Source organism: Calidris pugnax, unplaced genomic scaffold (assembly GCF_001431845.1).
Source record: "Calidris pugnax isolate Ruff unplaced genomic scaffold, ASM143184v1 scaffold24, whole genome shotgun sequence".
Lineage (NCBI taxonomy): Eukaryota > Metazoa > Chordata > Aves > Charadriiformes > Scolopacidae > Calidris > Calidris pugnax.
The window spans coordinates 33,126,711-33,153,619 of NW_015090922.1; the positions used below are offsets into that span (position 1 = coordinate 33,126,711).

At 44.6% G+C, this 26,909-nt stretch overlaps 3 protein-coding genes across 6 annotated transcripts; 1 reads left to right on the forward strand and 2 right to left on the reverse strand.

Moving 5' to 3' along the window:
* Window positions 1-1,888: 1,888 nt before the first annotated feature.
* Window positions 1,889-14,355, reverse strand: PNLDC1 (PARN like, ribonuclease domain containing 1). Of its 4 annotated transcripts, none has more exons than XM_014950529.1 (19): window positions 14,122-14,355; window positions 13,666-13,723; window positions 13,470-13,543; window positions 12,514-12,547; window positions 12,268-12,307; window positions 11,499-11,587; window positions 10,946-11,046; window positions 9,248-9,327; window positions 8,119-8,256; window positions 7,173-7,242; window positions 6,832-6,917; window positions 6,575-6,630; window positions 5,471-5,535; window positions 4,559-4,612; window positions 4,316-4,358; window positions 3,654-3,753; window positions 3,019-3,194; window positions 2,528-2,626; window positions 1,889-2,033 (listed from the first exon to the last, which is right to left on the reverse strand). In XM_014950529.1, the coding sequence occupies exons 1-19, from the start codon at window positions 14,195-14,197 to the stop codon at window positions 1,961-1,963; spliced, it is 1,512 nt and encodes a 503-aa protein (XP_014806015.1). In that variant the 5' UTR covers window positions 14,198-14,355; the 3' UTR covers window positions 1,889-1,960. The 4 variants fall into 4 exon arrangements, with proteins under 4 accessions (XP_014806015.1, XP_014806016.1, XP_014806017.1 ...); XM_014950530.1 differs by having other exon boundaries at window positions 12,268-12,391; window positions 13,470-13,555; window positions 14,122-14,354; XM_014950531.1 differs by having other exon boundaries at window positions 12,268-12,391; window positions 14,122-14,353.
* A 420-nt stretch (window positions 14,356-14,775) lies between these two features.
* On the reverse strand, window positions 14,776-17,298 carry MRPL18 (mitochondrial ribosomal protein L18). The gene is made up of 4 exons (XM_014950533.1): window positions 17,142-17,298; window positions 16,274-16,454; window positions 15,242-15,476; window positions 14,776-14,973 (listed from the first exon to the last, which is right to left on the reverse strand). Exons 1-4 carry the CDS (start codon window positions 17,203-17,205, stop codon window positions 14,902-14,904), a joined length of 552 nt encoding a protein of 183 aa, XP_014806019.1. The 5' UTR covers window positions 17,206-17,298; the 3' UTR covers window positions 14,776-14,901.
* Window positions 17,299-17,869: 571 nt separating this feature from the next.
* On the forward strand, window positions 17,870-26,897 carry TCP1 (t-complex 1). The gene is made up of 12 exons (XM_014950891.1): window positions 17,870-18,029; window positions 19,733-19,818; window positions 20,591-20,719; window positions 21,180-21,277; window positions 21,610-21,720; window positions 22,400-22,581; window positions 23,161-23,287; window positions 23,601-23,776; window positions 24,507-24,630; window positions 25,712-25,904; window positions 26,175-26,338; window positions 26,596-26,897. The coding sequence occupies exons 1-12, from the start codon at window positions 17,957-17,959 to the stop codon at window positions 26,807-26,809; spliced, it is 1,677 nt and encodes a 558-aa protein (XP_014806377.1). The 5' UTR covers window positions 17,870-17,956; the 3' UTR covers window positions 26,810-26,897.
* The last annotated feature ends 12 nt before the right edge of the window (window positions 26,898-26,909 follow it).

Sequence of the window (26,909 nt, forward strand, 5' to 3'; positions counted from 1 at the left end):
GGCAACTCGCTTCTGTAAATTCTCTCCCAGCAGGGAGATCGGAATACACTCAACCCGCTCTCATTTCTTCTACTTGTATTTACTCAGCATGTAAACGTAGTCGATTTGTAGTAGGACCATCTAGCGGATCTACAAGCGATTGTTACTTATAATTTCTCCCAGCAGTGACACAGGAAATCCAGGTCTCTCGATTCACTACACCACGTTCCTTCCTGCCCCTTGGAAAGGGAGAAGACACAGTCAGCCAGACCCACGGGCGGTTTCTCAAAAAGGGGTGAAAGGATCTCTGCTTTCCTCCACGGGGAAGTGTATTTCTCCAGAGGGTGAGCCAAGACAGAGAGCAGCACTGCAGGGAACTAATTCATTACTTGTCTATGCGCCACTTGGAGAAAATGGGAGGAAGAGAGCAAAATTTAAAGGCAGAACAGACAATTTCGTTGTTCCTTCAAAGTGCATAAAACCTGCTGTACTTCTCAAAGGTGACAGCATCTACACCATCATCCACAGACTGTAGAGACTCGATGCAGGTGAGGCTGCATCTCCCCACATTTAAGTAGCTAGCTGGATCCAGATCCCAGAGGACAAGGGCATTTTGTTTCCCAGACCATAAGCCAAGAGTTTTTTATTGGAAAATGCATGCTGCTGCAAGTAACACCTAGTGATAGTTTTCCCAAATCTACACAACACGCAGAGCCTGTGCTCTCCTTGACACTATGGGGGTCTCTCCTGATGCTAAAAGACAAAAAAACCACCAAACCCACAAACATTACAGAATAAACTGAGATAACTTGCACTGGTACTTAAAGGAACACTATGAAAAGAACCACAGCACTGAAGGGGTTACCAGTAGAAAAAAAAAAAAAAAAGGTAATCCAGAAGTCAGTTACTTGCTTCACTAGGAGCTGGCTTATGAAGCAAGAGCTGTAAACCACAGGCTGCGCAGAACTCAAGAACCACATCTGAAGACACACTGCCCTTTTCTCCTGAAGAGCAGCAGAGCAGAGCATGTGAGCTCCAGGCACACCGCAACGCCCTGCTGCCGCTTTCAGGGCAGGTTTTTCAGCAACCCCCTTTTTACAGTCAATTAAAGGCAGGTTCTCCGTATTAGATGGCCATGGGCCCCACCCAATGTGGTCTCGTTGATGAGATCTAGGGAGCATTATTTAGGAATCATGGAGTTGTTTTTAAGAGAAGGAAATTCAAAAGAAATGTTTCTGAAAACCAGAGTCCATGGGCTGACAAATACTCCAAATGTATCAGAGGAACTGATCAACGTCTCCTGATATTTTTGGATAAAGGAGTGCTCTCATGCTGTGCACCAGAGGCAACCAGGACCGCATGAAACTCACCTCACCTGGGAACAGTCTACAGATTGGAAGCTGGTAAATTCCACTTATCTGTGCCTATTCACAAGCTCCACTGCCACTGGAACTACCACTGCACGACACCGGCAGCACTGCCAATTATTTACTATTCCCCTGAATCCTTCATGAGCCCCAAGAGTGGTTTCTCCATCAACTCTGCCCATTTTCGTTTGGTAAACAGTGACATTTCCCCTGCTTTTCAACTGAAGCTAAAAATAGCCTCTTTCATTTCATAACTTCCCAAACTTCATCAGAAATGTGTTTTATGCAGCAGCACAAGCACCAGGAACAAAGTGGGATTATGAGTAGCTGTGAAGAACCAACAGAGGATTAAAGTAAATTAGGCACTGAAAGAGCCATCCCTTCCTTTTTCGGGAGAGGGCTATGCTTTGACAGATTACAAAATACCACAAACTGGAAGCCAACACATCCTCTTTAAAAACACATTTAAAAAAAAAAAAGGCAGTTAAAAACACTATTCATAGCTTTTTTTTTTCTCCGTCATAGTTTATTGAACAAAATGAAACAAACCAAAACATAGACAAACACAAAAGATACGATCTGCATTCCCCACGTCTCATCCGGAAGGCGGTCCTTTACCGTGAACTGCAAGGAGCTCCTCCGAGCACAAAGGCCAAGAGAGACCACAGTGCCACAACACCAGAGACCCTGAAGGGCAAGAATAATAAAAATGCTGTTAGGTTACTTATTTAGGGATTAATTTTGCTCTTAAGAACTGAGATTCTTTACCAAACTGTGTCAGGCCAGAAATTCACCATTCACGAACATCTCTGTCACAACCTTGGGGTGCACTTTGAACGTGGAATTCTTTCCTACCACCGAGCTTTCAACTATGCTGTGGAATAAACACATCCATCCCACACCCAGGAGACAACGCCTCTCTCCTCAAACTCATTAGATTGAGCACTACGGCTCATTAACATAACCTTCCACCTGTTGTGACAGCACACAGTTCTGTGCTATCCCTGGGGTAACATCACCCAGTTTAATCAAGAGTAAAGTCCAGTTGCCCAGGGCTGAAAACTCACAAGCAGCCGCCCAGCAGCAGAACATTGCAGAAGAGGAGCAGGCTGCTGCCGTGACAGGCTCCCCGAGAGGAACAGCCTCTCCTCCTCCCCACTCCTGTGATTTCCAGAACTCACTGCAGCAGGCAGTTCAGGCGTGGGGAGTGTCTCCAGTGGCGATGGACAGACACCCGCAGACGAGGGTGATGCTTATAGTCTCGCAGGACCAGCCTCACACTGTAACGAAAGGAGAGGCCATCAGCCAGGGCTTGCAGGCTGCTGACAGCGTCCCACAGCTCGGGATGGAAACCTCTTTACCTAAGAGTTGTCACAGCAGAGAGAAGGTGGGATGAAAACTTGGATCATAAAATCATGGAACAGTTTGGGTTGAAAAGGACCTTAAGGATTATCTAGTTCTAACTTCCCCCTGCCATGGGCAGGGACACCTCCACTAGAGCAGGTTGCTCAAAGCCCCATCCAGCCTGGCCTTGAACACCTCCAGGGATGGGGCATCCACGACTTCCCCAGGCAACCTGTTCCAGTGCCTCACCACCCTCACAGCAAAGAATTCCTTCCTAATATCTAATCTAAATCAAGGGACAAAAAATTAAGACTTTCTGGTCACTTACTCGTCGAATTTGTTGGAGAGCAGAATGAACTGGTCCTTTGAAAGCCGTCTGACATCAAAGCGACACAGAGGTTTAAACTCTTGGTAAATCTGCCTCTCGTCCAGCCCTGGCCAGCCTCGGACATGGACAATCAAGGCAGGAGGATGTTCGCAAGGACTGTCTTCCCCAGAAAAATTCTGGAAGATGTGCAACACTGAGACATATCTAACTTTGGAAATACTATAGAAGCACTACTAATATAATCAGAAAATATGCAAAACGTGACACATATAATAAATAAGACAGGTTGTACAACACAGCCATTGGTGTAAAATTATTTTTCTTTTGTCCCAAGACTCTTCTAAACATGAGTCATGGAAGCAAACTGTCACGATTACCATGGAGAAACCACCAGAGAAACAGCAACATAAAGTGACTAATGCCATCTTTCAGGATAATAATATGAATACGTTTCACAAAGCAGAAATTCAACTCATTTGCCATTTTGAAAGGTCAGTTGTGTCATTCAGATGATGACAACTTCTGCCAAGGTGGGCCCAGCCACTGGTGGAATTTTCTCCTCTAATGAAGCCATCAACTGGGCTACTGACCTACACACGCCACAAACTGGTCACAGACCTGCAGTTTGTACTCACAATGCTTGAAACACCACCTCGGATGAGATTCACTTTGTTCAGGTACTTGGCTAACACAGTGAGATACTGAGAGAAAGAAGGATCAGCCTCCACTGCATCACTACATCAGAAAACAAAATGGAACAAAGTTTTGTTTCTCCAGTGCTGAAGAGTGTCTCTGGAGCACAGAGCTCCTGAAGAAGCTCTTTATCGAGTGACCAAATAGGTATTTCAGATCTTGGTATCTTATACACGAGATGAAAAGCTGCAAGCAAAGGGAAGGGATTTGAACAGTTGCCTCTTAGGAACTTAACTGAAGGCACTGAATCACAGATTTCAAAAATGGAAACTAATGGAAAATTATTTGACCCTTACCCAAGTGAACTGAACTTGAGAGGGCTTGTTCAAGGAGAAAGGAGTCACGATGCCATTTCCCAACCTCTGAGCCACCGCATGGCCCCTGATTTAATTTCTTAAATGTCAGCTTTGACATAAAACTACTACTTTCAGATTTATAAAATAAAAATCTAATTAGAACCGTGACATTTCCAGTAACACTTTCTCTTATCCAAAAGGAAGACCAGCCTGCAAAACAGAAAGTCAGCCAGAGCAAACTGACGACTGTTTTCCATAGGATTCATCCATGTAATGCAATTTTCAGTAAACATTTAAACATCACTCACTCTGTGGATCTGCACAGTAGCAAATGAGCTGACTTCAGAAGAACTGAAAGGAAGAATAATGAGGTGGCATTAGAACAAAGCTAAAAAACATAACTAACCAAATGGAAAGCAAAAACTCATTTCAGAGCAGCTAAGCTACTAAAAGGAACAGACTGTGTACAAACTACTATTTGTTAGCAACACTACTATTTGTTAGCCAAATCACAACACAAACTCTGAAGAAGTGCTTAAGAGGCATTTTACCTGAACCACAGAGAAATGCATCATAGCCTGCCTCGTGAGGAGATTTCTTCTCAGCTGTAAGTATCCAACAAAATCAGAAAGGAGTAAACACTTTTAGCACACTGTGGAAACTGCACCTCTGTATATTCCTAACATTCAAAGGATCCACTGTTCTGTTTTGGACTTTCTTGCCCTCTCCCTCAGCTTTGTTTCCTTCCTCACCCTGAAGCCTTTATACACCATAGAAAGTCTATGCTTCTACGGTGCATTTTAAAATGATACCAACAAGAAGGCAGCAGTTACACAAATGGCTGAAAACCTTAGCGAGATGCACATGAAAAAAAATTAACTTTTATGAAGATCTAAACCAAATTGTGTTGCATACATTACTGATGGTATGGGAACCATTTCATAACACAGGAGGCCTTGTGAGCTGCCACGAGAAGCCAGGAAACGTCTGCCTCACAGCCAGTATCACACCATGTACTGGACACAGCCTCCTGCACACACAGCACCACTTACCCACCACAAGCCACCGAGCTCCTCCTACTTTCTGGGACCTCCCTGCCACTAGCTCCCACTGTTCTCCATTTAGGACCAGTGCTTCCCACCTCCCCTTGCCCCTTCCAAGAGCTACCAACTCTTCAAAGCCCCGAGTCAGGCTCAGTTCAGCCCAACTTAGTGCAAATGCCATTTGTGCTAGCAGCACGACGCGAACCCGCCCCGCAGCACCCTCAGCAGCTACCAGGGACACACAGAACACATGATGTTTTGGGAGCCCAGGTGTTGGGTCTGGTCAAAAGGTGTATCAGCAGCTTGGTGCAAGTTCAGCAGACCCACCAGCATTCACTCATGCTTTACTCTGTGGACGTCCACATGCAAAAATAAACCCTTTTAGGCTTTCCAAGTTTGAAGATTTGCTTAAGAACATACCGTATCTTGAGCAGTCACTCGCAAGAGCTATCACTGGGCACGTGGAATCTTTGGGAGTTAGGTTGCTGTGGATGACAAGAGGATGTGTAAGATTGTCTTTCCTCATTGTGTTAGAGACAAGTTACTGTTCTCTAGTGACCTCTGGCTTCATTTCAGAAAAAGCTACTGAAGACTTTAAAATGAACTCTGTTAGCATTCTATGAAAAAGCTAAAGACACTTAGCTGAATACTACCTACTAGTTTTCTTCCCGAAAACTAACTCCTGAATATTTCCTCAGGCTCCTCCCCCAATCAAACCTTCTAAGCAGCAACTCTGCTCCAACTGCATACAAAAAATTTGAACAGAACTAAAAATCAATGGAAAACTCCAAGGAAAGGGATCGGCTAGATAGTTTTTTTTGATCAGGGAACTCTGGAGGACACATCAATAAACAGATACCTATGGAATGACTGAAATAAAAGAACACATATAAAAACCCATGAGAATTTGCAGTCTGAAATTGCTAAAAGAAACAAAAAAAACCACAGAATCCCAGTACTGTTTTTATAAGCACTAATTCTGCATCTCCTTCTTGGGAGCAGGGGTGAGGGGAAAAAGGCAAAATTTTCCTTTTCTTAGCAAAATTGACATTAGAACAATTTATCCACAGAAGTAGCATAAAGAAGAGAACTCTTCTACAACATCATGAGATATGATACCTACTTCTGCTCCATTTGAACATTGTATTTGGTTACTGCTTTAGTCTCACTGCAGCTCTTTTTAGGAGCTGGCATTTGAAATTAGGGTTCATTTTCACTGAGATTCACCCACTTCGTAACACGACATAAGCAACGTACAACTCTGAAGTTGTATGTAAGGCTGCCTGCAAGCCAAACTTTTGATCAATGAAGTAACTGTAGTACAATATGAGAAGTGACTTAGAACAAGTAATTACTTTATAAGAAAGAGGAGCAAACCATGGGCTCTTAAATTTAGAAAGACAAGAAACCAGCTGAAAAACATTTGGAAGGAGGGAAAGCGTGAACATACAAAATGACTGACTTTGAAGTATCTTTCCTAAAAAACCAAAGGGATTGCTGAAGGCTTTATAGCCCACCACTTACCTGCACAAAACTTCATATACCTCCAAAAGAGTAGATACTCGAGGAAACAAACATTTCTATAAAAGAAAAACATGTTAAAAACCCAACCAAGACAGACCTCATGAGCTTTTTTACTGGTACTGCTGATTCATTAAATAAGAGCAAACACCAGAATGTCTCAGGGCAACAATAAGAATTGGTCACAGATCTGTAACCATGGAGCACTGAGGGAAGACACCCTCTCTTTGACTCCAAACAAGACGACCTGTGCATCTCACCTTCCAGACAGATTTTGTTACAGTCTTGGTGTCTATGAGGACAGGAAACAGGTTGTGAATGTTTCTTTTAAACTCCTCATAGCTTTCTGAAAACAAAACACATGTGAAGAAAGACATCATAGAACTGAGGAAAAGCCAATGGTATTTCAAATGAATAAGAAAATGAGGTGAAGTCAGAAGAATGATGCACTGCTGCAGCAGTTTGACCTCAGAATAGGCAACTAACCCTGCTGCTTGCTGAGCACTGTGGATGGCTGGGGTGGCAAATGACCACTGTGCCTACTGTCCCATCCCTGTGGCAAAGGCAGCAGCCTGAGGACAGCAGGTATGGACAGCATTACCTGGAAGGGGCTTGTAGAACTTGTCGTGAAGATGCATAAGGTCCAGAAGCATGTTGTGTCCTACCAGGGGCTACGGGAAGAATATAAACATAACAGCCCATTGGAGCATATTTTTGAAAAGTGCTCAGACATAACCAATTACAGCACGCTCAGCAGCTGTAATGCAGTGACAGCATCCACACACGCTCACCCGACAGTCAGCCAGGCTGCACAGCTCACAGGAGGACTGTGCTTTCAGAAAAATTAGACTTGCGAACTGTATAAGAAGGGTATTTTTGCAGCAACATTCTAGTTTGAGTGGACCTAAGGAGCTAGGTGGATCTCAGTTCAGCTGCACACTGGTACAATCTTCCAGCAATCAGATTTGTAGGCTCACTCACAACGGGAGGAATAGCCTTGGCCAGCACGTCACCCATAGTCTTCTGAAGCTGAAATTCATTCAATAATGTGCATACAGAACAAAGGATTTCCACAGATAATTAGACCAATGGTCCACACAGTCCAATAAACCAGTCTCTGTCACATCCTGAAAAGTATAACTTGCCCAAAAGGGCAGTTTTCTTAGATGGTGACAAGGATTTTCAACATTGCAGACTCTTGCATTATCTCAAGTGACATAAGAAACACGTTACAGAATGGGTTCTGTCACCCTCTCCCCTGGCTGCACTTGGTTTGCAGGAGTAATAGAAAAGTAACACAGGGAGATCTAGTGTTTGGATCCATAATTCTGAGCATGTGTTGGGAGTGGGACCTGGTCAGTAAGAAAATGTAGCGTTTATCACTAACTATGACTGCAATATAAGAATTCACCTCAGTTTTACTGATAACTAAACGCTGAGTGAATTATTTAACACAAATGACTACTTTTATCTTTTATTATCCCTCTACATCCAGGGCAGCAAATCAAAAAGAGATCAAAACTGAGAGTAAAGATGAGGCATTTTACCTTCTTGGCTTCAACAAGTGTCTGGAAGAGGTTGGTGAAGCCCCGGGCAGACAGGAGAATGAGCTCCTTCCGGCAGCAGTCATTAGGAGAGTTCTCCAGAAGCTGACGATGTTGTGGACTCACTTTTTTCACCATTACCTGAAAAAATGGTCATTGGGTACCTCAGCCTCCCATGCTGGTTTTATGTACACTGCTTCACTGCTTACTGGTGTTCAGCAATGCCAAGGACAAGTTCAGCCTTCTAGGCTATGAAGGATGGAGAAACAGCACATCCCCTGGGGCCTCAGGACTGTCTCACTTCTCTTCCATGTGGAGATCAGTGCTCCAGTAACAAGAAACATGCTCCAAGGGTGTCTTATTAATGCTTCTCTTGTTAAAAGCATAGTTTGTACCACAGCTTTTTTGGAGCACAAATTAATATAATTTAATTTCACTTGATGCAAATATGCTAAGGTCATGGCACCAAAAACCAGAAAAAAACAGCAGCCACACAAACTGAGTCACCAAAGGCTGTGCTTCAGGTGAGAAGGCTGGGTACATCTGGGACTCTGATGACACTGGTTATCAGACCAGAACAGAAGCAGGGGCCAGGGGGAAACCACCAACTACTTCTAAGCAACTGACTGGTATCATATTCATGTTTTGAGAAGTCCACAACCATAGGTTTAATTCAGAAACTATTCACCCAAATGTAAAACAGCAAAGCAGCAAGCCATATAACAGACACACTAGAAGTCTTCAAAGCAACCACACTGCAAAAGTCAGCGAAGCAAAGCCACAAATAAAGGCTAAAACCTGTACATTCTTGTGGAGGTATTGAAGGAGAGATCTGATAAAGTCTGGAGATACAGAAAAGGTCCCTCCAGAAGTGTCCCAAGGACAAGCACTTCCAGCTCAAGGTATTTTGTGGCTACAGGACAAACAGAAACCAAAGTGAATCAGTTTTCTGGATCCTTTTTCTTAGGATTCCACAATCAGTACTTCCCAGACCATTCCTTTGTTATTGTCTTCTCCTCTCCTGGGCCCCATCATTAAAGGTACAAACAACGTTTCAGAGTCCCTGCAAGAATGCCAGTCCTGTCTGGCAGACAGAAATCCTCTTTGGAAGAAGTTCACTTTTCCATCTTACCTTCTTGTCTCCAAGAGGCTGAGTCCAAACATTTTGGAGAGCCTCTCTCAGAACCAACTGAACTTCAAAAACCTGATAGTCTGAGGAAAAAAAAAACCACAAAAGTAGTAAAAATTTCAGAAGTGCAGAAAGTGCAGATAAGCCTATTGAGGAAAACACATTTTTTTTCTAGACAGAAGGACTGATCAGCTATTTCTCCCCCAGTGTACAGAAAGTATTCCTGCAGGTATGCTCTTGGTACATTACCATATATGATGACAGGAAAAAAACACAAATAAACCCAAACCAAAAAAACCCAAAAAGGTCACAGGCAAATAAGCTTTTCTGAGGACACAGAGGAAAGGAAAAGACTAACTGAAAAGATGATGGAGGAAGGCTACTACTCTGAAAGACTGTCTGTGGTTTTGGAAGGTTTCAGAGCAACACACCCAGAAGCCAAGCACAGAGGAGAGGTACCTACACATTTTCCCACACACTTGATAAGGAACTAACCCAGTCCTCTTCTGAGCAGCATGCAAAAAGACACCTTAATCAGTCTTACTGCTTACTTAAATAAACGTCTTACTTGTCACAAGTGCTCACCATTGCCAGATCCTAATAAACTATCAATATCATATTATCTACAGCTGACATAGCAGAAACCTAACACAGCACACTCCCCACCCCCTGTATTTCCCACTCTGCAGAAAAAGCCTCAACACACAAAGCCTTAAATGCTTTCTGTCCTTCCTAACCTTTTCTGTATCTTATTCCCTGACCTAAAGGATTAAGATTTGATTTCTGTGATGAAACATACAGACTATTTTCTACTACAATTCCCTGCCCCTCAGCTCCTCCAAAATAGCACAGAAATTCCTCTGCTCTGCTATAGTGCTCCCAAAAGCTAACACAGGTGGTAAGTGACCCGTTTATCACCACTGGCACATATATCTGTCTCCACAGGGCTCCTTGTTGCTCCACACAAGGAGGAACAAACTCTGAAAGAAGACCTGCCTTTCCCTTCTCCAAGGGGAAGAACACAAAAACCGGGTCATCCAGGACCCATTGGAGAGGGACTCTTTATCAGGGAATGTAGTGACAGGATGAAGGGTAACGGGTTTAAATTGAAAGAGGGGAGATTTAGATTAAATACTAGGAAGAACTTCTTTCCTGTGAGTGTGGTGAGACACTGGAACAGGTTGCTCAGAGAAGCTGTGGATGCCCCATCCCTGGAAGTGTTCAAGGCCAGGCTGGATGGGGCTTTGAGCAACCTGCTCTAGTGGAGGTGTCCCTGCCCATGGCAGGGGTGTTGGAATGAGATGATCTTTAAGGTTACTTCCAACTCTAACCATTCTATGATTATATAACTTAAAACAAGACAAGAGTTGTCCTGATCCAGAGCAACCACAAATTCTGCAGCTGCTGGTCTGAAGCAACACAAAATGTAAGTCAGTTAGCACAAAGCATGCTCCACTCAGACATCCACTCCCACTACAGAAAGACCCACCATCTCAACCGAGCATAAAAGCAGAGCCCAGAGATGAATCCCTGACAGGAACTGAGGCGTAGACAGGGGCAAAGAGTTGTAAAGGCAGGATGGGTACAGATGCTTTCACTCTCAGGAGAGCAGTTTAACAGAACAGACAGCAGAGGACAGTAATAGCCCCACAGGTTCAGTAGAAGCGATGAAGCCTTTCAGAACCCCATCCTGTTTCATACCACTCAGATCCTGCAGAATCATAGTCCCCTCTTCCTCTGCTGCAGCTATCCAACGGGTCACTTCATCAATAGCCTTCTTCAGCACATCCCTGTCCAGGGCACTAAAGCAGGATCAGGGGAAAGAGGCAGAGTGTGAGAAAAAGCTCTTCACAGAGGGAGCCTTGTGCCTTGCTGTGGTCATGCAAAAGCATCACTTCCCAACATTCACCCAATTCTCCAGATTGCATCCTGCGATCTCTGTCTTCCTTCAGACAGACCGCAGCAAGCTGGAACAGCTCATGGTGAGGCATTCACAGAATCATAGAATGGTTTGGGTTGGAAGGGCCCTTAAAGGCCATCTTGTTCCACCCCCCCTGCCATGGGCAGGGACACCTCCCACTAGAGCAGGTTGCTCAAAGCCCCATCCAGGGATGGGGCATCCACGACTTCCCTGGGCAAAGGGAAGACCTATTCATACCAACAAGCTTTAATATTTCTATAAACCATGATCTGAGAGAAGGTGACCTGTCAATGCGGTCAGTACTGAGGATCCACCTCTCTGAATAGCACTCACCTGCTGACTTTCAAGCCACCCGCTAAGAGACGCTGGCTAAGGATCTCCTCCTGTGCCTCATTCATGTATGGGATTCCATCTTTGAGGAACTGAGGGGGAGAGAAAATGCCAGGTTGGTTACTCTCCATCTTGCAGCAAATCAGAGAAAAGCAGGCTAGCCAGGTCCAAAACCAGCATATACTTGAAGATGCTAGTGTTCCTCAGTCTCAGAATATCCTCTTGAAAAATACAAATGGTAGGTCTTACTGGTCTTACATAAAGGCAGGTATGTTTATGTATGGAGGAAATAAAACCATTTTTGTCAACTCTGATCAATTTTTTTGCTCTGCTTTTATCTTTCCTTTAATGAGACACTTCAAGTGTCAAGATATTATGATGCTTCCTGTCCAAAACTGTTAAAGAGTGCTCTTATGCAATGACAGTCTGAATTTCATGGGAAACGTGGCAATATGTAAGATGCTGGTAAAGAGAGAGAGACTTCCCCCACTTTCATGGCTAGTGAAGACTCCAACTGGGGTCAGCTCATAAAAAATAGGTTTTCTTTTTTTTTTTTTTGAGGTGGGGAAATCCATCTTAGGCTAACAAAGATGTGGTTACTGCCTCTATGGCAGTTCAAAAAAACCAGCACTCACTCTCCCTGTTGACAATGAACCATACAATGCACTCATACTTTACCCTAGAAATGTAGCATTTAGGGATATTAATCCTAATTTCTGCTGTAACTGATGGACCTCCTCTGTTCTAGATTCCTGGCAAAGAGGTTACATACCTTATTATAGTCAAAGCCATAATGAGAAAGGAACTGAATGCTAGATGCAGAGAGGGTGAATTCAACATCCGAAAGTCCCAGCGTTGAGGGAAAGAGAAAAAAGTTGTATGAATGCACCACATACCTACAATGAAAAGAAAATAATCTCTCTAGAAGATAATTACAAGAAATAACTCCTCCCAAGAGAATTCTGCATAAAATCTCAACTGCACTGTCTTCACTGAAACAGAAAATTATTTTACTTACTTGTTTGAATTTTCATTTGAGAATATTGCCAGCCCTGCAAGACAGAGAAACGCCCATTGAAATGGCAATGTTTAGCTGGACATCCACAGATACCATAGAAATCAGAGAAGGAATGTGGGGATCCCCTGATGGAGTGCGTGTTTTCCATTCCCTAATGCCACAGAGCAAATCTGAAGAGCAACGGCCAGGCCACTCCGCAGCTCCCCGAGAGCTGAGCAGGGAGAAGCTTTTGGAGCTAAGTGGGAAAAGGAGTCAAGTGTGATTAAATAACAAGTAAATATAGCAACGGGAGGGACAAAAATCACTGATTATTCACACACAGGTCTGTAGGTCCAACTACACTACAAAAGCATTTGGGAGGAGTTAGGCACCACATAGGACTGAAGGATGTTTTTTACTACTCGGGTTCTCTTTCTATCAACCCCTAAAAAGCACACTAATACCTTACATAGCCTAAGGCTTTGAACAGCATTTTAAATGGTTTTGGAGCGGGTTTCTTGACCTTTAACTAGCTATTAACTATTGATAGGCTTCCTCCACCATACAGGCCCTTTCTTGTGTTGAGTTTTTTATTATTTTAAGGGATATCAGAAATACTAGCATTTTAGTTTTCCCCTGCTGGTCCCCTTACACATTATACCAAATGACACAGCCTTGAACAGGAGCTGCTGCCACCTATTTCTCGCTTGCATCCTGTGTTCTAAAAGCCCTGTATTTCTGCCTGCGATCTTTAAAGCTTTCAGACCACTAAGAAGTATATAACCCACCTGACTTTACCTTATTTAAAATATTAAAAAGTTGATAGCGTTACACTTCAGAGAGGGGCAGAGAAACCTTAGCACAGCAAACAAATGTGTCGGTAAGGAGTGAATTAAACCCAGAGCGACCTGCAGGGCCCACCAGCTGGCCAAAGCAAGACCTTGGAAGATGATTTTTTGCCTCAGACCAGCACTCACCGAGCTGTGCAACAGTGAAGCGCTGGACGCTCTGCCTGGCCTTCAGGTAGCGCTCCGCCGGGGAATCGAACAGGCTGTGGACAAAACTGGGATTGGGGGAAAAGGGGTGGAAAACAAGGGGGCTGGCAACGCCCGGGTGGTTCCCAGAGAGCTCCAGCAGCAGCTCTCCCTCACACCTCAGCTCCAGCAGCTTTACCTGGGCTCCTTGTTTTGCAGGGAAGTCAAATGCAAGCCCGTGAACTCCATATCAAGGGCTGCCGAGGGGGAAAGAACACAGAATTAAGTCTGAAATATGAAACAGGTGTATCCCTGGAAGGCCACTCCTCACCACAACCCCTGTCAAACCCACTGGGTCTGCCTCACCCTGCCCTTTGGGGTATGTCTGTCTGTCTGTCTGTCCACATCCCCCATGACTGGCCTCCTGAGCCCCCGGGCCAGTCCCGCAGAGAGGGCTCGGCTCCTCCTCAGCCTCCGCGGCCTGTTTTAACACCCCGTGGCCCAGCCCCGGCTGTGCCCGCACACGCCGCCGCCATTACCCGCTCACATACACCTCAGCGCCCGCCGGGCAAGGCCCCGCCGCACCCCCTCAGCGGCCGGGCGCCGCTCAGGCCCGAGGGGCCGCCCTTCCTTTCCCCGGCGGCCGGAGGCTCACCCAGGAAGGCGGCGCGGCGGACACGGTCCCGCAGGCTCGGCAGGCACCGCTCGAAGTCCGCCGCTCCCACCTCCATGGCCGGCCGCCGCGCCGACCCCTGTCCTATACCGTCCCGTCGCGCCTGCGCTGCTCCGGCGGGGCTTCGTCCCCCCCGGCTTTAAAAACCCACCGGAGGCCGAGGCTGAGGGGCGGGGAGAGGTTTGGAGCCCGGCGGTGTGCCGGGGCTCCGGGGAGCCAGCGGGCCGCACTCGCCAGACACAGGCTGGGGGACATCGGCTTCTGGCTGCCAGCAGCTGGTGGGGGCGCGGCTTCCCTCCCGGGCTAAAGAAATTAGAATGTGAGGGCTGCAAGGAAACTGCAAAGAGGAGCGAGGGCAACTCCATCTTTTCACCAAGCTTAGCACATAACTCTTAAGAAAGTTCTCAACGTTCACATAAATTGGCTGGGCCTCTACACGGTTCAAGCAGTTCAGAGAGGTCCGGTTAGAACAAACACAAGAATCAAATGCCAAAAAAACCCCCACCCAGAATATACTTTAAAATTCTTGAATTTTGAAGTAAATTCTGTTAGCCTGTCAGGTCCAACTATACCAGTTTATTCTAGCCTTAGAAGAAAGGCATTGAACATTTTTAAATCAAGAATGTGACACACTTCCACGCATTTAAAAACATTTTATTACAAGATGCCATATTCCAACTTTTTCCAACCTTCACTGTGCCTGTATGCACCCCTAAAGAAGCCACCGTTGTTCCCTGGGAAGTTTTCCCAACGGTCTCCATTTCACTGATAGATTCTTCGTGGCTCACGCAGAACAACACCGCCCTCCTCCATTGCTTTTTGAAATTCCTGGATCTTGTTTAAAAGACAGAGAGACACAAATAAGTACAGAGAAGAGCCATCGGCACCGAAATATCAGCAGAGACATGCTACATGGAGGAGCAGAGGCTTACAGCCTCACTGAAACATAATGCCAGGAACTGCAGCTTGTCAAGAGTTACCCTTTTGATCATCGCAAGAAGGGGTTGTCAAGCCATGTAAGAAAACTAATAGTGAAGAGGAGTAAAACTAATGCTTAAAAAGGAAAAACAGGCCAAATGAGTGTGAGGAGATGGGTACTTGCCGAGTCACAACGATATTCCCAGGGTATGACAGCTTTAAAGTTCACAAAGTTGATTCCTGCTTCCAAACAGCGCTGTGCCATTACGCGGCCGAGGTTTTTGCAAGCCGAGACTCCCTTGGGACTGTACAGGTGCCTCTTTATGGCCCACTCTCGGGTAGAGGCAGATACCACAACATCCCCATTACAGCGCTCAACGAAGGCTTCTACATAATGCTGTGTCCGCTCAAGCCGTAATCTGAGTGATGGAGAGAAAGAACATGGGATGCAATGTCTACTCCAGGTCTAAAAGAGGACACATTCACATACTTAAATGCATTAAGCGACTTGCTTTAAATAAAACTGAATGTACTGGAGCTATTAATACAATAGTGATTACTTAATACTGCTGTTTATTATCTTATCTAGGTTTTTGTTTACTTTATTAGGACATAAAACAAGAACTCATTTTACCAGTTCAAGAGTGAAATTCCAAGAGCAACCTTCACCAGTTGCACAGGTGCCTCACACCAGCACTGGCTCCAAACCAAGCACTGCACACCTGCACAGTGGGGTATGGGTGTTTATGGGCTAGATCAGGGCATCTGCTCCAGCAGAAATGTAACCTTACGTTTCTGTCTCTTAAAGCCTTCTGCTTACGCAGCAGGTAACAGCTCGTCAGGATCACCAAGTGGTCAAGCAGTACTTCATAAGCCATAACACATAACCACAGTGTCAGGAGCAACTATTTTCTATTGCACTGAAACAATATCACATTTCCAGGTGTGAACAAACTGGATGTGGTTACACCCTCAGGAACAAAACAATGATTTCAAATCACCAGCTTAAAAGGAAGTTATTTTCCAGAAGACAAGAAATCAGCATAGCTGTTAATTAAGAACAACGAAAGGAACAAATGGTTCAACAACATAAAGAATTTTGTAGAAATTCCACCTTGTGGGTTTGTAGGTAGTTTGGGGCTTTTTTATTTATGCCTGTTATTTTTTATTCATTTGTTTTGGAGTCTTCATTTCTGCCAGTGACTTTCTGACTCACCTATGCCAGAATTCACGCTTTGGCCACGTTGTTTTCCAGCCACGCTCCTTCCTAGCCAGAGCCAACTGCTCCAGGTTCCGAGGATTCCTGTTAGTGAAGTCTGGAGCAACAATCTCATTTTCATTTGTGTCCACTTCAGTCTCAGTTTTGAGACTGGCTTTAGTTGATGCAAAACGAAGACCTTGAGGGAAAGCAGGAAATAAAACACCCTCAGAGTTAAAAAAAAAAAAAAATAGCATGGGCAGTACAACAAATACAATATAAAATGATGCCGCTTGTAAAAGTTAACAGGGCAAAAGTAGGGTTTTTTTTATTTAAACGCTAAATAGATGGATTACTAGAGCTCAACCTATTTCTCCAATTTATGAGGTCAACTAAAGGCTAAAAAAAAAATAATGTATTGACAGTGGTCCAAAACCCAAACATAAAATATAAACTCATGGATGACTAAAAGATCCCTAGAATTAAGGGTTTACGAAATACTAAACGTGAACTACACAAAGAAGCAATGGCAGCACTACCAAGTAACAAGATAAAAATCCTTAATCTTGTCAAGCTGTTTCTCATTAATTAAGCTAACAAACACGAATTTGGAGTTAGGCTTCTGAACTCAGTCTGCTACACAACTTTTCACTCTGGAGTGTCAGCGGGTACGTCTCACCAGAGTGACTGGCAGGGCCTCTCCTTGTCAGACTGCCCACCCGTCCCGCAGCCGCCCGAACGGTCCCCACAGGAGACAGCCCGGCACAGACCGGGGCCTGCGCAGGGGCCCTGCCAAGACCTAGGAGCGGCCCTCCGCCGGCAGCGGGAGGTCGATTCCCGCGTCGGGAAAGGCCGGCGCGGCGAGACGGAGAGGGGCTGCGCTTACCCGCTCCACACGCCTGGAGCCTGCCGGCCGCCAGCAGCAGGCAGCTGCGGCCGCTCAGCGCCATGGGGAGCCGATGACCCGCCACGGCCCCGGGCGGCTGTCACCTCCCCGCCGCTCAGGGGCACCTGGGCGCCGCCATGTTGGCAAGGCCGGAAGCCGGGCTGGGGAGGACTTCCGCCCGCCGTTGGTGACGTCAAGCGTAAACGCCGACTTCCCCTCCCCAGTCCAGGCATGGCTACGGGGAGGGGAGGGCTTTTATTACAAAGCAAATCGGGTTCTTTGGCGCTGCCGCCACTGCATCAGGTATAAGTGGCGCCGGGAGGCGCCGCCGCCCATCCGGCTGCCTGCTCCTCGGCCTCTGCACGGTTCACCTGAGCTCCTACAAACCCCACAGCACCCGGCAGGGCGTGACGAGCCCCCACCAACAGGGCAGCCTCCGGCGGCACCGTCCCCCCTCCCCACCTCGAGCCGCGCCCCTGAGAGGCGCTGGCGGCAGCGCGCACGCGCGCCAGCCCCCGCCACCTTCTAGAAGCCGGTGGAAGCCTTCCCGCCCCTCCCCGCGCGTGGCGCCTTTGTTCGGCCGCGCGCACCAATGGCGGCTCGAGGCTGGGCCGCGCCGCGCCTCTGGATTGGGCAGGCAGGCCTTAGTCCCGCCCCTAGCGCGTGTGGGGCCGCCCCCTGTCCCTCCCACCCGCCTCTCTGCTGGGAGGGGGGCGGTGGGGTGCGCACCCAGCATCCTTTGCGCTCCCCCTGGCCATTCCGCGGCTCCGCGCGCTGCCTGCCCTCTGCGTCTCGCGCGGCGGCCGGGCGGGAAGATGGCGGCGATGGAGGGGCCCCTGGCGGTCTTCGGGGAGCGGACCAGCGGCGACGCCATCCGCACGCAGAACGGTTAGGGCAGCGCGCTGCCGGCGGGGGCTCGTTTGAGCGGCGGGACAGGGCGGGGCGGCAGAAGGGAGGTAACATGGCGCAGCCGTTACCGCCGCCATGTGCTCACCCGCCTCAGCCGCCAGCCGGGGAGGGCCTCGCCCTGCCGCCGGGTTCCCTCAGCCCCGGGACACTTGGAGCTGTTGGAGGGGCCGCTGCTGCCGGGACGGAGGGCGGGTGGCACCGTTCATTTCCCCTTCTCGAGAAGAAGAGTGGCTGGCGCCATCCCTCGCCGCTCCCAGACGTCTCGATGAGGGTGTGATTCTGAGTCCCCTTCTGTAGAAGCACCCGCAGGGGAGGGGGGCGGCCGCTGGCAGGAGCGGGTTTCTCAGATAAGTTGTGGATGCCCCATCCCTGGAAGTGTTCAAGGCCAGGCTGGATTGGGCTTTGAGTAACCTGCTCTAGTGGGACGTGCCCCTGCCCATGGCTGGGGTGGTGGGACTAGATGATCTTTAAGGTCTTTTTGAACTCTGACCATTCTAGGATTATACGATTGGCTCGGTTACACCCCGAGCTCGTAGGACGCGAGCAGGCAAGGCCTGCTGGGCCGAGGGGCCTTGATGTGGAACAGGCGGCTGGGGAAGCTTACTGCTTCCCCGGCACAGGAAAATAACCTGCTTCAGAACGTGGGGACTGCCCTCAAGATGAGTGTCCTGAACTGTACTTCTCAAAAACGTCCCATATTTCTCACGATTTTATCCCAAGTCTTGGGAGAGGTCTGCAAATTTCTAGATTGTTCTCAGTTTTTGAGTAGGGGAAAGACAAAGGAAGAAGCTGGAGACCTGCTTCCTGGTGATCGTGAGAGTAGTGCAGCTCTGATACTACTTTAGGCAAACAGTTAGAATGAGAATTGCCTTGATCCTTGATAATGGCCATTTTGATGATGATGTAACGGTTATTTATTTCAGAAAGTTGCCATTACTTCTCCAAAGCAAAACAAAAAAAAACCCTGTTACATCTTTTGGAGTTCAGAGTGGAGGTCTGACTTGTCGCTACTCCCATTATACTACCACTTTTTCAATTTCCAGATTAAGTGGCTATGCTTGTGGGATAGAGAAAAACCTGCCACGGTCTGAAGGAAAAGGTTGATTGTATCTTTTTCCTATATGAAGTTGGCAGAACATCCCTTAAACAAGCCACTATGTTAGAGGTTTTCTGTTACTTCGGTAGTCACTAGGAGGTCGCTTTTTACTTTCTTGGCTTAGTTATAGAATAAATGTTTTGTTTCAGTCACAGATGTAAGTGGGGTAAAAAGATGTGTTACTTATTGATAGATGGCAATACCATTGTTCTCTGTTTGCCTAGAACTGAGGAGTAAATGAGAGAGTGAAGTTTCATGGCATGAAAAGAAAGTGCTATCTACTTATGCTAAGCTACCACCACCGCTCTTCTAACCTCAGTGTGTTCTCCATCTTACCAAGCCAGCAGAAAATGGTTATGATTGGTTAGCTTTGCCAGGTTAGTTAGCTGAACCAGCTTGGAGGGAAGAGCAAAGTTTGGCACAGACTGTATTTTTTAGTAGCAGCGAGCTGTTACTAGTTTAGCTAGGCTGAAACCTAATCCTGAATTAGATGACGTTACCTCAAGTTTCTGAATTGCAGGTTCTTAATACATTTTCTTGCCTTAAAGTTGGAAAGATAAAAATTGTTTTTCTTTCATTTATTCAGTTACTGCTGCATCTGCTATTGCCAACATTGTGAAGAGTTCTCTTGGGCCAGTTGGTCTGGATAAGATGCTGGTGGATGATATTGGGGTAAGTAAGCTTTTTTTAAAATGTATTAGCAGGACTTGTATTCTTGTGTAAAAGGAATATATTCCTTTGTCAAAGCATATTTGCTGTGCTTCGTAGGTCTCATGTCCACATAGCTGTTTATTTCCACGGTTCTGAGGAGGGTAGGAGGAGAATTGTGGTAAAATTGAGTGTCGAGTAATGTATGCTACGTCCTTTTAGTTCCACCTAGTACTGTCGTTTATTTGGCAGAGTTGTCTCCTTTCTACCTGTAAGTTCTTGTGACTGCTTACAAGTATTGGTCAATTTCACAGGAATTAAAGGTAGGCTTTGTGATGGTGATGACTTGTGTATCCTGGTCTTTAAATGAGAAGAATTAACAAAAAAAGAATTCAAATGATCCCATAACAATTTAAAATCCATATTCTCTGTTTCATATTTTAAAATATTTCGAGCAAATGAGCAAAGTGTATGGTTTTAACAGGCGGCTGTAATAAACGAGTGTATTAGAGGGTAGTCACCACACTACTACTAATTGCTGTGTGCAGAAGGTTTGATGAGTTTCTGTAACGTAAAAGTTTATTGATAAAAAGAAAGTACAGATTCTGCACTGGTGACATTTCTGTTGTTGGAATGGGACCCCTGGTTGAAAAGAAGCAGTAAACATTTGGTATAAATTAATTACTTTATGGGCATTTGCAAAGAATAATTAAGTTTCATTTGCATAAACATTATGAAGCACAACAGTAAAAATGTAATAGAAATATGTTTAATGCATTTGATTTCTGAAAATTAGGATGTGACCATTACAAATGATGGTGCAACTATTCTGAAACTGCTGGAAGTGGAACACCCTGCTGCAAAAGTTCTTTGTGAGCTGGCAGACCTGCAAGACAAAGAAGTTGGCGATGGGACAACCTCAGTGGTACGTAGAAAGATACACAAAAGTCAGTGTTTCATTATCTCAGTGCAGCTTTTGATTTATCTGTTATGAATCTTGATGCAATGTGGGTCAATTGTACAGAATGAAAAACCTTATAGTTGACTGAATATAGAGAGTTTTTTTAAGTAGGTTACAGAATAAAGCAATTAAATTTGTGGGTTTTTAGAGATGCTAGTTTCTATACACAGCTGGTGCTGTGGAATGGAATAGTTAAAGTGTCAAGACAATGCCCAAGACTTTAGACAACTTGCAGGGGGCTGTGCATGGAAACAGGCGCCTTTTACCTGATGTTAGATACTATTTATAATTCCAGGTTGCAAGTGCTTGTTGGCATTGAGTAGACATTGGACAACTATTTGCAATTCTATTTTTTACTCACTGGCAACAGGTAGTTATTTTGCTTGTATGGAATACATGTATTTAGTGTTTGTATTTCAAACAGGTAATTATTGCTGCAGAACTTCTAAAAAATGCAGATGAGCTAGTGAAGCAGAAAATTCATCCTACCTCCATTATTGGTGGATACCGACTTGCTTGCAAGTAAGAAACTAATAGAGTTGAAGTTGCATTTTTTTAAGGTACAATAACTGCATGCTTTTTGTTTATTTCTGTATTTGTGACTGCGTTAATACAAACTTCTCGGTGCAAAGTTTGTGGCATTTTTGGTTTGGGGGTGTATTTTTGGGGGTTTTGTTGGTTGGGGTTTTTATTTAGTTAGTTTGAATTTCTAGAGTCTCACATAAAAATGTCGCTTAACTGTCCTAGAAGGTTACTTGATTTCATCCCTGTGTTCTTTGAGATAACAGTTAAGAGGGCTGAAAACATCTTTGTGTGGGTGGAATTCTTTACCAGTATTTGTCTTCATTCTACAGGGAAGCAGTTCGCTACATCAACGAAAATCTTATCATTAACACAGATGAATTGGGCAGGGAGTGCCTAATTAATGCTGCTAAAACATCGATGTCCTCTAAAATTATAGGAATGTATCCTTTAACTTCGTCAAATTACTTCAGTGAGAGTGATTGGTTGGAGAGCTTGAGTCAGTAGGCTGCTTTCCTTTACAGTACAGCAATTCTTATGAGTGGGGTATAGCATTCAAGCTTTCCTTTTTATAGCAGGGGTATGAAAAACTTCTCACAGATGTTACTATCTGGCATGAGGAAACATGTTCAGACTCTTCTGAGTTCTCTAAACCTGGTTGGGCACATCACAATAGCTTTGTGTATTGTTTTCTTAGTTAGTGAGACTAGAAAGGAGTTGTGTGAATGGAAGAACGCGTTACAGAAGTCAAATACCCAAGGAGTGAAACTAGAGTAGGGGAGATTGCATTTTACTTCATAGTCATAGAAAAATGTGCATTTTTAGCCTTTGTGCTAACAAGGGAATGCAGATTGACCACAGGATAGGTATTTGTGCTAAGGAACAAAAGGGGCATAAAATGCAGGTATCACACTAGCCTGTCCTAATTTTCTTAGCAGTGTTTCAGCTTTAAGAATTAATTGCTCATTCCTTTAAGGGATTGGTAAAACTAGCACTTCCATATCTTCTGGAGTTCTTGTTTGGAAAAAGTTTTTGACTCCCTAGTTTGGGCACTGTCAGTGACTTCTTTTTTTTCTTAAGCATAAGTGGTTTTCTTCGGTTTTAACCTTAACAGCATTGCAGTGATGGTGATTTCTTTGCTAACATGGTGGTGGATGCTGCAATGGCAGTTAAATACACAGACCAGAAGGGTCAGGCTCGGTATCCAATCAACTCGGTTAACGTTTTGAAGGCACACGGCCGCAGCCAGAAAGAGAGTATACTTGTGAACGGTTACGCTCTGAACTGCGTGGTGGGATCACAGGGTAAGAACGTGCTATTTCATAAAGCTTTTGTGCAAACTCGGTCCTTCTAGTCTTTCTGCGTGGATCTTCTCACTGACTGCATTAGTTGCAAAGCATGTGGGTCTTCAGTTCCAGAACCGTTGAACAAGGATGCAGAAACACCCTTACCACTCTCCTGTGGTTTCTAGGCTAGGGTCTGCCAGCTGGTAGTGATTCACAAAGTGTTACTGTAGTTCCCCTGGCTCACTACTGGCATGGTGACACTGTCATCTTCTGCAAAACAAGCACCTCCCTTGTCAGGAGCCAATGTCAGGTCTGTAGGGAAGCATTAGGCTTAGCAGAGCGGTGTTATGGTTTGGTAACTTGAGCGATGCAAGACTCATGGGTCAGCTTTGCATGGTCACTCATGTTTGGGGACAGGGTCTGCAAAAAAGTAACAGGTTATAGTAGAAATTTGTTAAGAGTTTTTCTGTACTAGGGCAGAACTGAAGATGGAGAAGCAATCTGAAACGTGAAAATAGCCTTAGTTTTAATCTGTAATGCTGACTTGTGCTGTTAGCTCAATTTGACAAAATCCTTTTTCTTGTTGTCTCTCATCAGGTATGACCAAAAGAATAGTCAATGCAAAGATTGCATGCCTTGACTTCAGCCTGCAGAAAGCAAAAATGAAGCTTGGTGTTCAGGTTGTTATCTCGGACCCTGAAAAGCTGGACCAGATAAGGCAGAGGTGTGTGGAGGCTTGAGTAACTGGGGCAGTGGGGTTTCACAGGCTGGTTTTGGTCTCTTTCAGTTGTGGTGGCTTGAGCGCAAGAGGTAAAAATGTTTTAAATGTTAACATTGCCCAACGATACCAAATAGTAATGGTAAAAGTCTTTGTTTCTGGAGGCAGACCTAGTATTAAGTCGGTTTTGAAGAAGTCCAAGTATGTTTGTGTAATGGTTCCTTCTCCTTCCAGAGCTCTGCATTAACATTTCAGGAAATGGCTTGACAGAATGCGATTGCAGACTTTTAAATACATTTTTATAAATTTATCCTTGCAGAGAGTCAGATATTACCAAAGAAAGAATCCAGAAGATTCTGGCCACTGGTGCCAATGTTATTCTCACCACTGGAGGCATTGATGATATGTGTCTGAAATACTTTGTTGATGCTGGTGCTATGGCAGTGCGAAGAGTTGTAAAAAAGGACCTTAAGCGGATTGCGAAGGCATCTGGAGGTATCTGACATAGGTTTTTTTTCTTTTTTTTTTTTTTTAAGAGCTGTTGTTAGGATATTACTAACTAATTTTCAAAACATGGCTTCTTAATATGCAAGCCACACCAGGAGAGGATGAGTAGAGCTGAATCACTCTTGTTATGTTTTAACTTTACCATGCTTTAAGTGACCACTCTGTCAAAGCAGATGAGTGCTGTAAGACTTGACCGCTGAAGAGCTACAGCGGGGAAAAAAAATGCTGCCTTGCACTGGGAAGATTGTCTTTTTGTGGAAATGGGAGCCAGAATCTGTATTTATTTAGAAGTCTTAAGTAAGCACACATTCGTAAGCCTCTGTTCGGAGAGTTGTGTGAAGTACCTTGCTTAGATAGACAAAGGAAGAATTCCTAAATCATTAAATACATACTGAAAAAAAATCTGGTCCTGTACAGACTTTAACTATCAGTTCTTAAATTTGCAAGAAACCATTTCTTTATGGTAAAGCACAGGAATTTGTAGCTGTGGAAAAGGGCTGTAAAAGTTGAGCAAGAAGAGCAGTATCGATTATGAACTGCAGAGTATTAAATTGCCACCTGAGAACTAGAAGTGCTGTTGAATTTAAGAAAAATCTCCTTATGCTGCTTTTATTCCTGTTTTCAATTGTTGTTTTTCTGTCTGTTATGTCTATTCTGGGAAGTTGGCAAAAGTATACGCTGGAGTTGAATGCTAATTTCACTTTTTTCTTTGTTAAAGCAACCATATGTTCAACGCTTGCAAACCTTGAAGGTGAGGAGAGCTTTGAGGCGTTGATGCTGGGACAGGCAGAAGAAGTGATTCAAGAGAGAATCTGTGATGATGAGCTGATTTTAATCAAGAAGTAAGGATCCTTTTTAAGATGCTCAATTTTGTGTAGGCTTAGTATTATGAGTAGTTTTATGCATGGGGAAGAGTAAACAAGAGGTGAAAGTACTGAATCTCTTCTGCTGGGGCTGGACACCTCTTTAATCAACTGTAATGTATGAGACAATCAAGTTGCTAGATGGAGTTTATTTAAAATTTTGTTTATAAATAATTTTTTCTAAAATTTGCAATAAAATTCTATTAAATTGCTAGAGACATTATTAGAGCATTCATATCACGTTCCTATACCTGGCTGTTAGTGGTGTAGTCTCTTGCTGCCTTCCCCTTACAGGCAGTAAAGGGGAAGAGGTACCACCTGAGGAATTTCACCTGGTTAAGGAGGTGCAAGCTAAATCTTATCACGTGTAGTGGAGAGCAGGATTTACTTGTGTTGGTTTTGTTGAATGGGTTATCTGGTTGGTAGTATGAAATGGACCACATTGTTAAAAGGGTATTTTTTTAGGTTTTTTTAATGGGTAAGAAGAGCAACCGTTACTAACTGTCTGCGTGTGGTATTTTCACAGCCACTGCTGTCTGGTACCCTAAGACTTGAGTATCAGTTTGTTTAACAAGAATACACCTTGGATATTAACTTTTTCACTCCTTCAGTGTCCCTTCTCAGTGTTCAACTTGCTGTAGCCTCATTTGTGTGTGAATGAAATACTCTGACCGTGGGACTTGTGTGGCAGATACACGACTGCTTAACATTGTAATGTTAGAACCATTAGCTCACCTGATGGCTATGCAATGAGAACTTTGTTAATATCTAATGAATTTTCCCGTTATTTGATGGGAAAACATCTTATCTGTCATACTTTTGTCAGGTAGCTTTCTCTAAAAGACTAAATTCAAGCTAGTTTCTTGCATATTAGAATGTAAATCTTGACTTACTAAGTTACAGTGTACAAGTCCTGCAAGGGCACATAACAGTGTTAAGATTGTCTTTTAAACGTGGAAAGAATCTGAACTTGGGTATAGAAGAAAAAATTCAGCAAGAAAAGTTTTGAATTTGTATTTCATCCAACACAGCTGACTTCTGATTCCCTTTTTTTCCCTAGCACAAAGGCTCGCACTTCAGCATCAATTATCCTACGAGGAGCTAATGACTTCATGTGCGACGAAATGGAACGTTCCATACACGATGCGCTCTGTGTTGTTAAAAGGGTGTTGGAGTCCAAGTCTGTTGTCCCAGGGGGTGGTGCTGTAGAGGCAGCACTCTCAATATACCTTGAAAATTATGCAACCAGCATGGTAAGTCTTGCAGTGAAGTGTTAGACTAGGACAATGTGAATTTTCAAGCATTTTTCTCCTACCAGAAATCAGTTCTGTGGTTCATAAAAAACCTAATCATCTTAGAGAATGTGAGATGCTTTTATAAAATGGAGGAAATGAGTCACTTTTTCCTCTGATAATTAGACTATATGGTCTTTGGCCTAAAAATAGGTTTTGTATGTGAAAATCTGCTGTATTTTTTCCTCTTTTGTTGCAGCAGTTGGTTTAAGAGATTTTTCTTCTTTCTAGGGATCACGTGAACAACTTGCAATAGCAGAATTTGCAAGGTCCCTGTTAATAATTCCAAATACGCTGGCGGTAAATGCCGCTCAGGACGCGACAGACCTCGTTGCCAAGTTGAGAGCGTTCCACAACGAGGCTCAAGTGAACCCAGATCGCAAAAATCTGAAATGGCAAGTATCTCTCTGTAGGAAAGCTTTTAAAAGTGAAGTGGGTTGGTGACTTGGATGGAAAATTGTTCTGCCAGTTTAACGAACCATGATTTGCATGCCAAAAAAAAAAGGGGGGCAGGTATTCACTGAACTCTTCTCCCTCTGTCCTTCAGTCCTCTCTGTGTGTCACTGGGACCTAGGAGTAGTTGAACAGCACACTCCCAGCTATATTTCTATTTTTTACTACCTCTCCATCTGAAAATATTTCTTTTTTTCAGGATTGGTCTTGACTTGATCAACGGAAAACCTCGTGATAACAAGCAAGCTGGTGTCTTTGAACCAACCATGGTCAAAACCAAGAGCCTAAAGTTTGCAACGGAAGCTGCAATTACTATTCTTCGAATTGATGATCTTATTAAACTGCACCCTGAAACTAAAGAACAGAGAGGGTGCTATGAGGATGCAGTTCACTCTGGAGCACTTGAAGAATAACTTAGGTTTTATTTATGTTTGTCCAGCTTACACTTCCCACTCTTGTAACTAAAGTGTTAATAAAACAAGTGGTTAAATGCTGCTGCTATTTTCTTGTAAA

What these genes read in the sequence shown, in the direction of transcription:
- MRPL18 (XM_014950533.1), bottom strand. Translation starts at nt 17,205, where the DNA reads ATGGCGCTGAGCGGCCGCAGCTGCCTGCTGCTGGCGGCCGGCAGGCTC. An exon ending in GCTCCAGGCGTGTGGAGCGG is followed by an intron (nt 16,455 to 17,141) that starts GTAAGCGCAGCC and finishes CTTTCCCTCAAG; the next exon opens with GTCTTCGTTTTGCATCAACT. An exon ending in AAGCGTGAATTCTGGCATAG is followed by an intron (nt 15,477 to 16,273) that starts GTGAGTCAGAAA and finishes TCCATCACTCAG; the next exon opens with ATTACGGCTTGAGCGGACAC.
- PNLDC1 (XM_014950530.1), bottom strand. Translation starts at nt 14,197, where the DNA reads ATGGAGGTGGGAGCGGCGGACTTCGAGCGGTGCCTGCCGAGCCTGCGG. An exon ending in CTTCACTGTTGCACAGCTCG is followed by an intron (nt 12,548 to 13,469) that starts GTGAGTGCTGGT and finishes TCTGTCTTGCAG; the next exon opens with GGCTGGCAATATTCTCAAAT. An exon ending in CGCCTGAACTGCCTGCTGCA is followed by an intron (nt 2,034 to 2,527) that starts GTGAGTTCTGGA and finishes CTTGCCCTTCAG; the next exon opens with GGTCTCTGGTGTTGTGGCAC.
- TCP1 (XM_014950891.1), top strand. Translation starts at nt 17,957, where the DNA reads ATGGCGGCGATGGAGGGGCCCCTGGCGGTCTTCGGGGAGCGGACCAGC. An exon ending in TGCTGGTGGATGATATTGGG is followed by an intron (nt 19,819 to 20,590) that starts GTAAGTAAGCTT and finishes TCTGAAAATTAG; the next exon opens with GATGTGACCATTACAAATGA. An exon ending in GCGATGGGACAACCTCAGTG is followed by an intron (nt 20,720 to 21,179) that starts GTACGTAGAAAG and finishes TATTTCAAACAG; the next exon opens with GTAATTATTGCTGCAGAACT.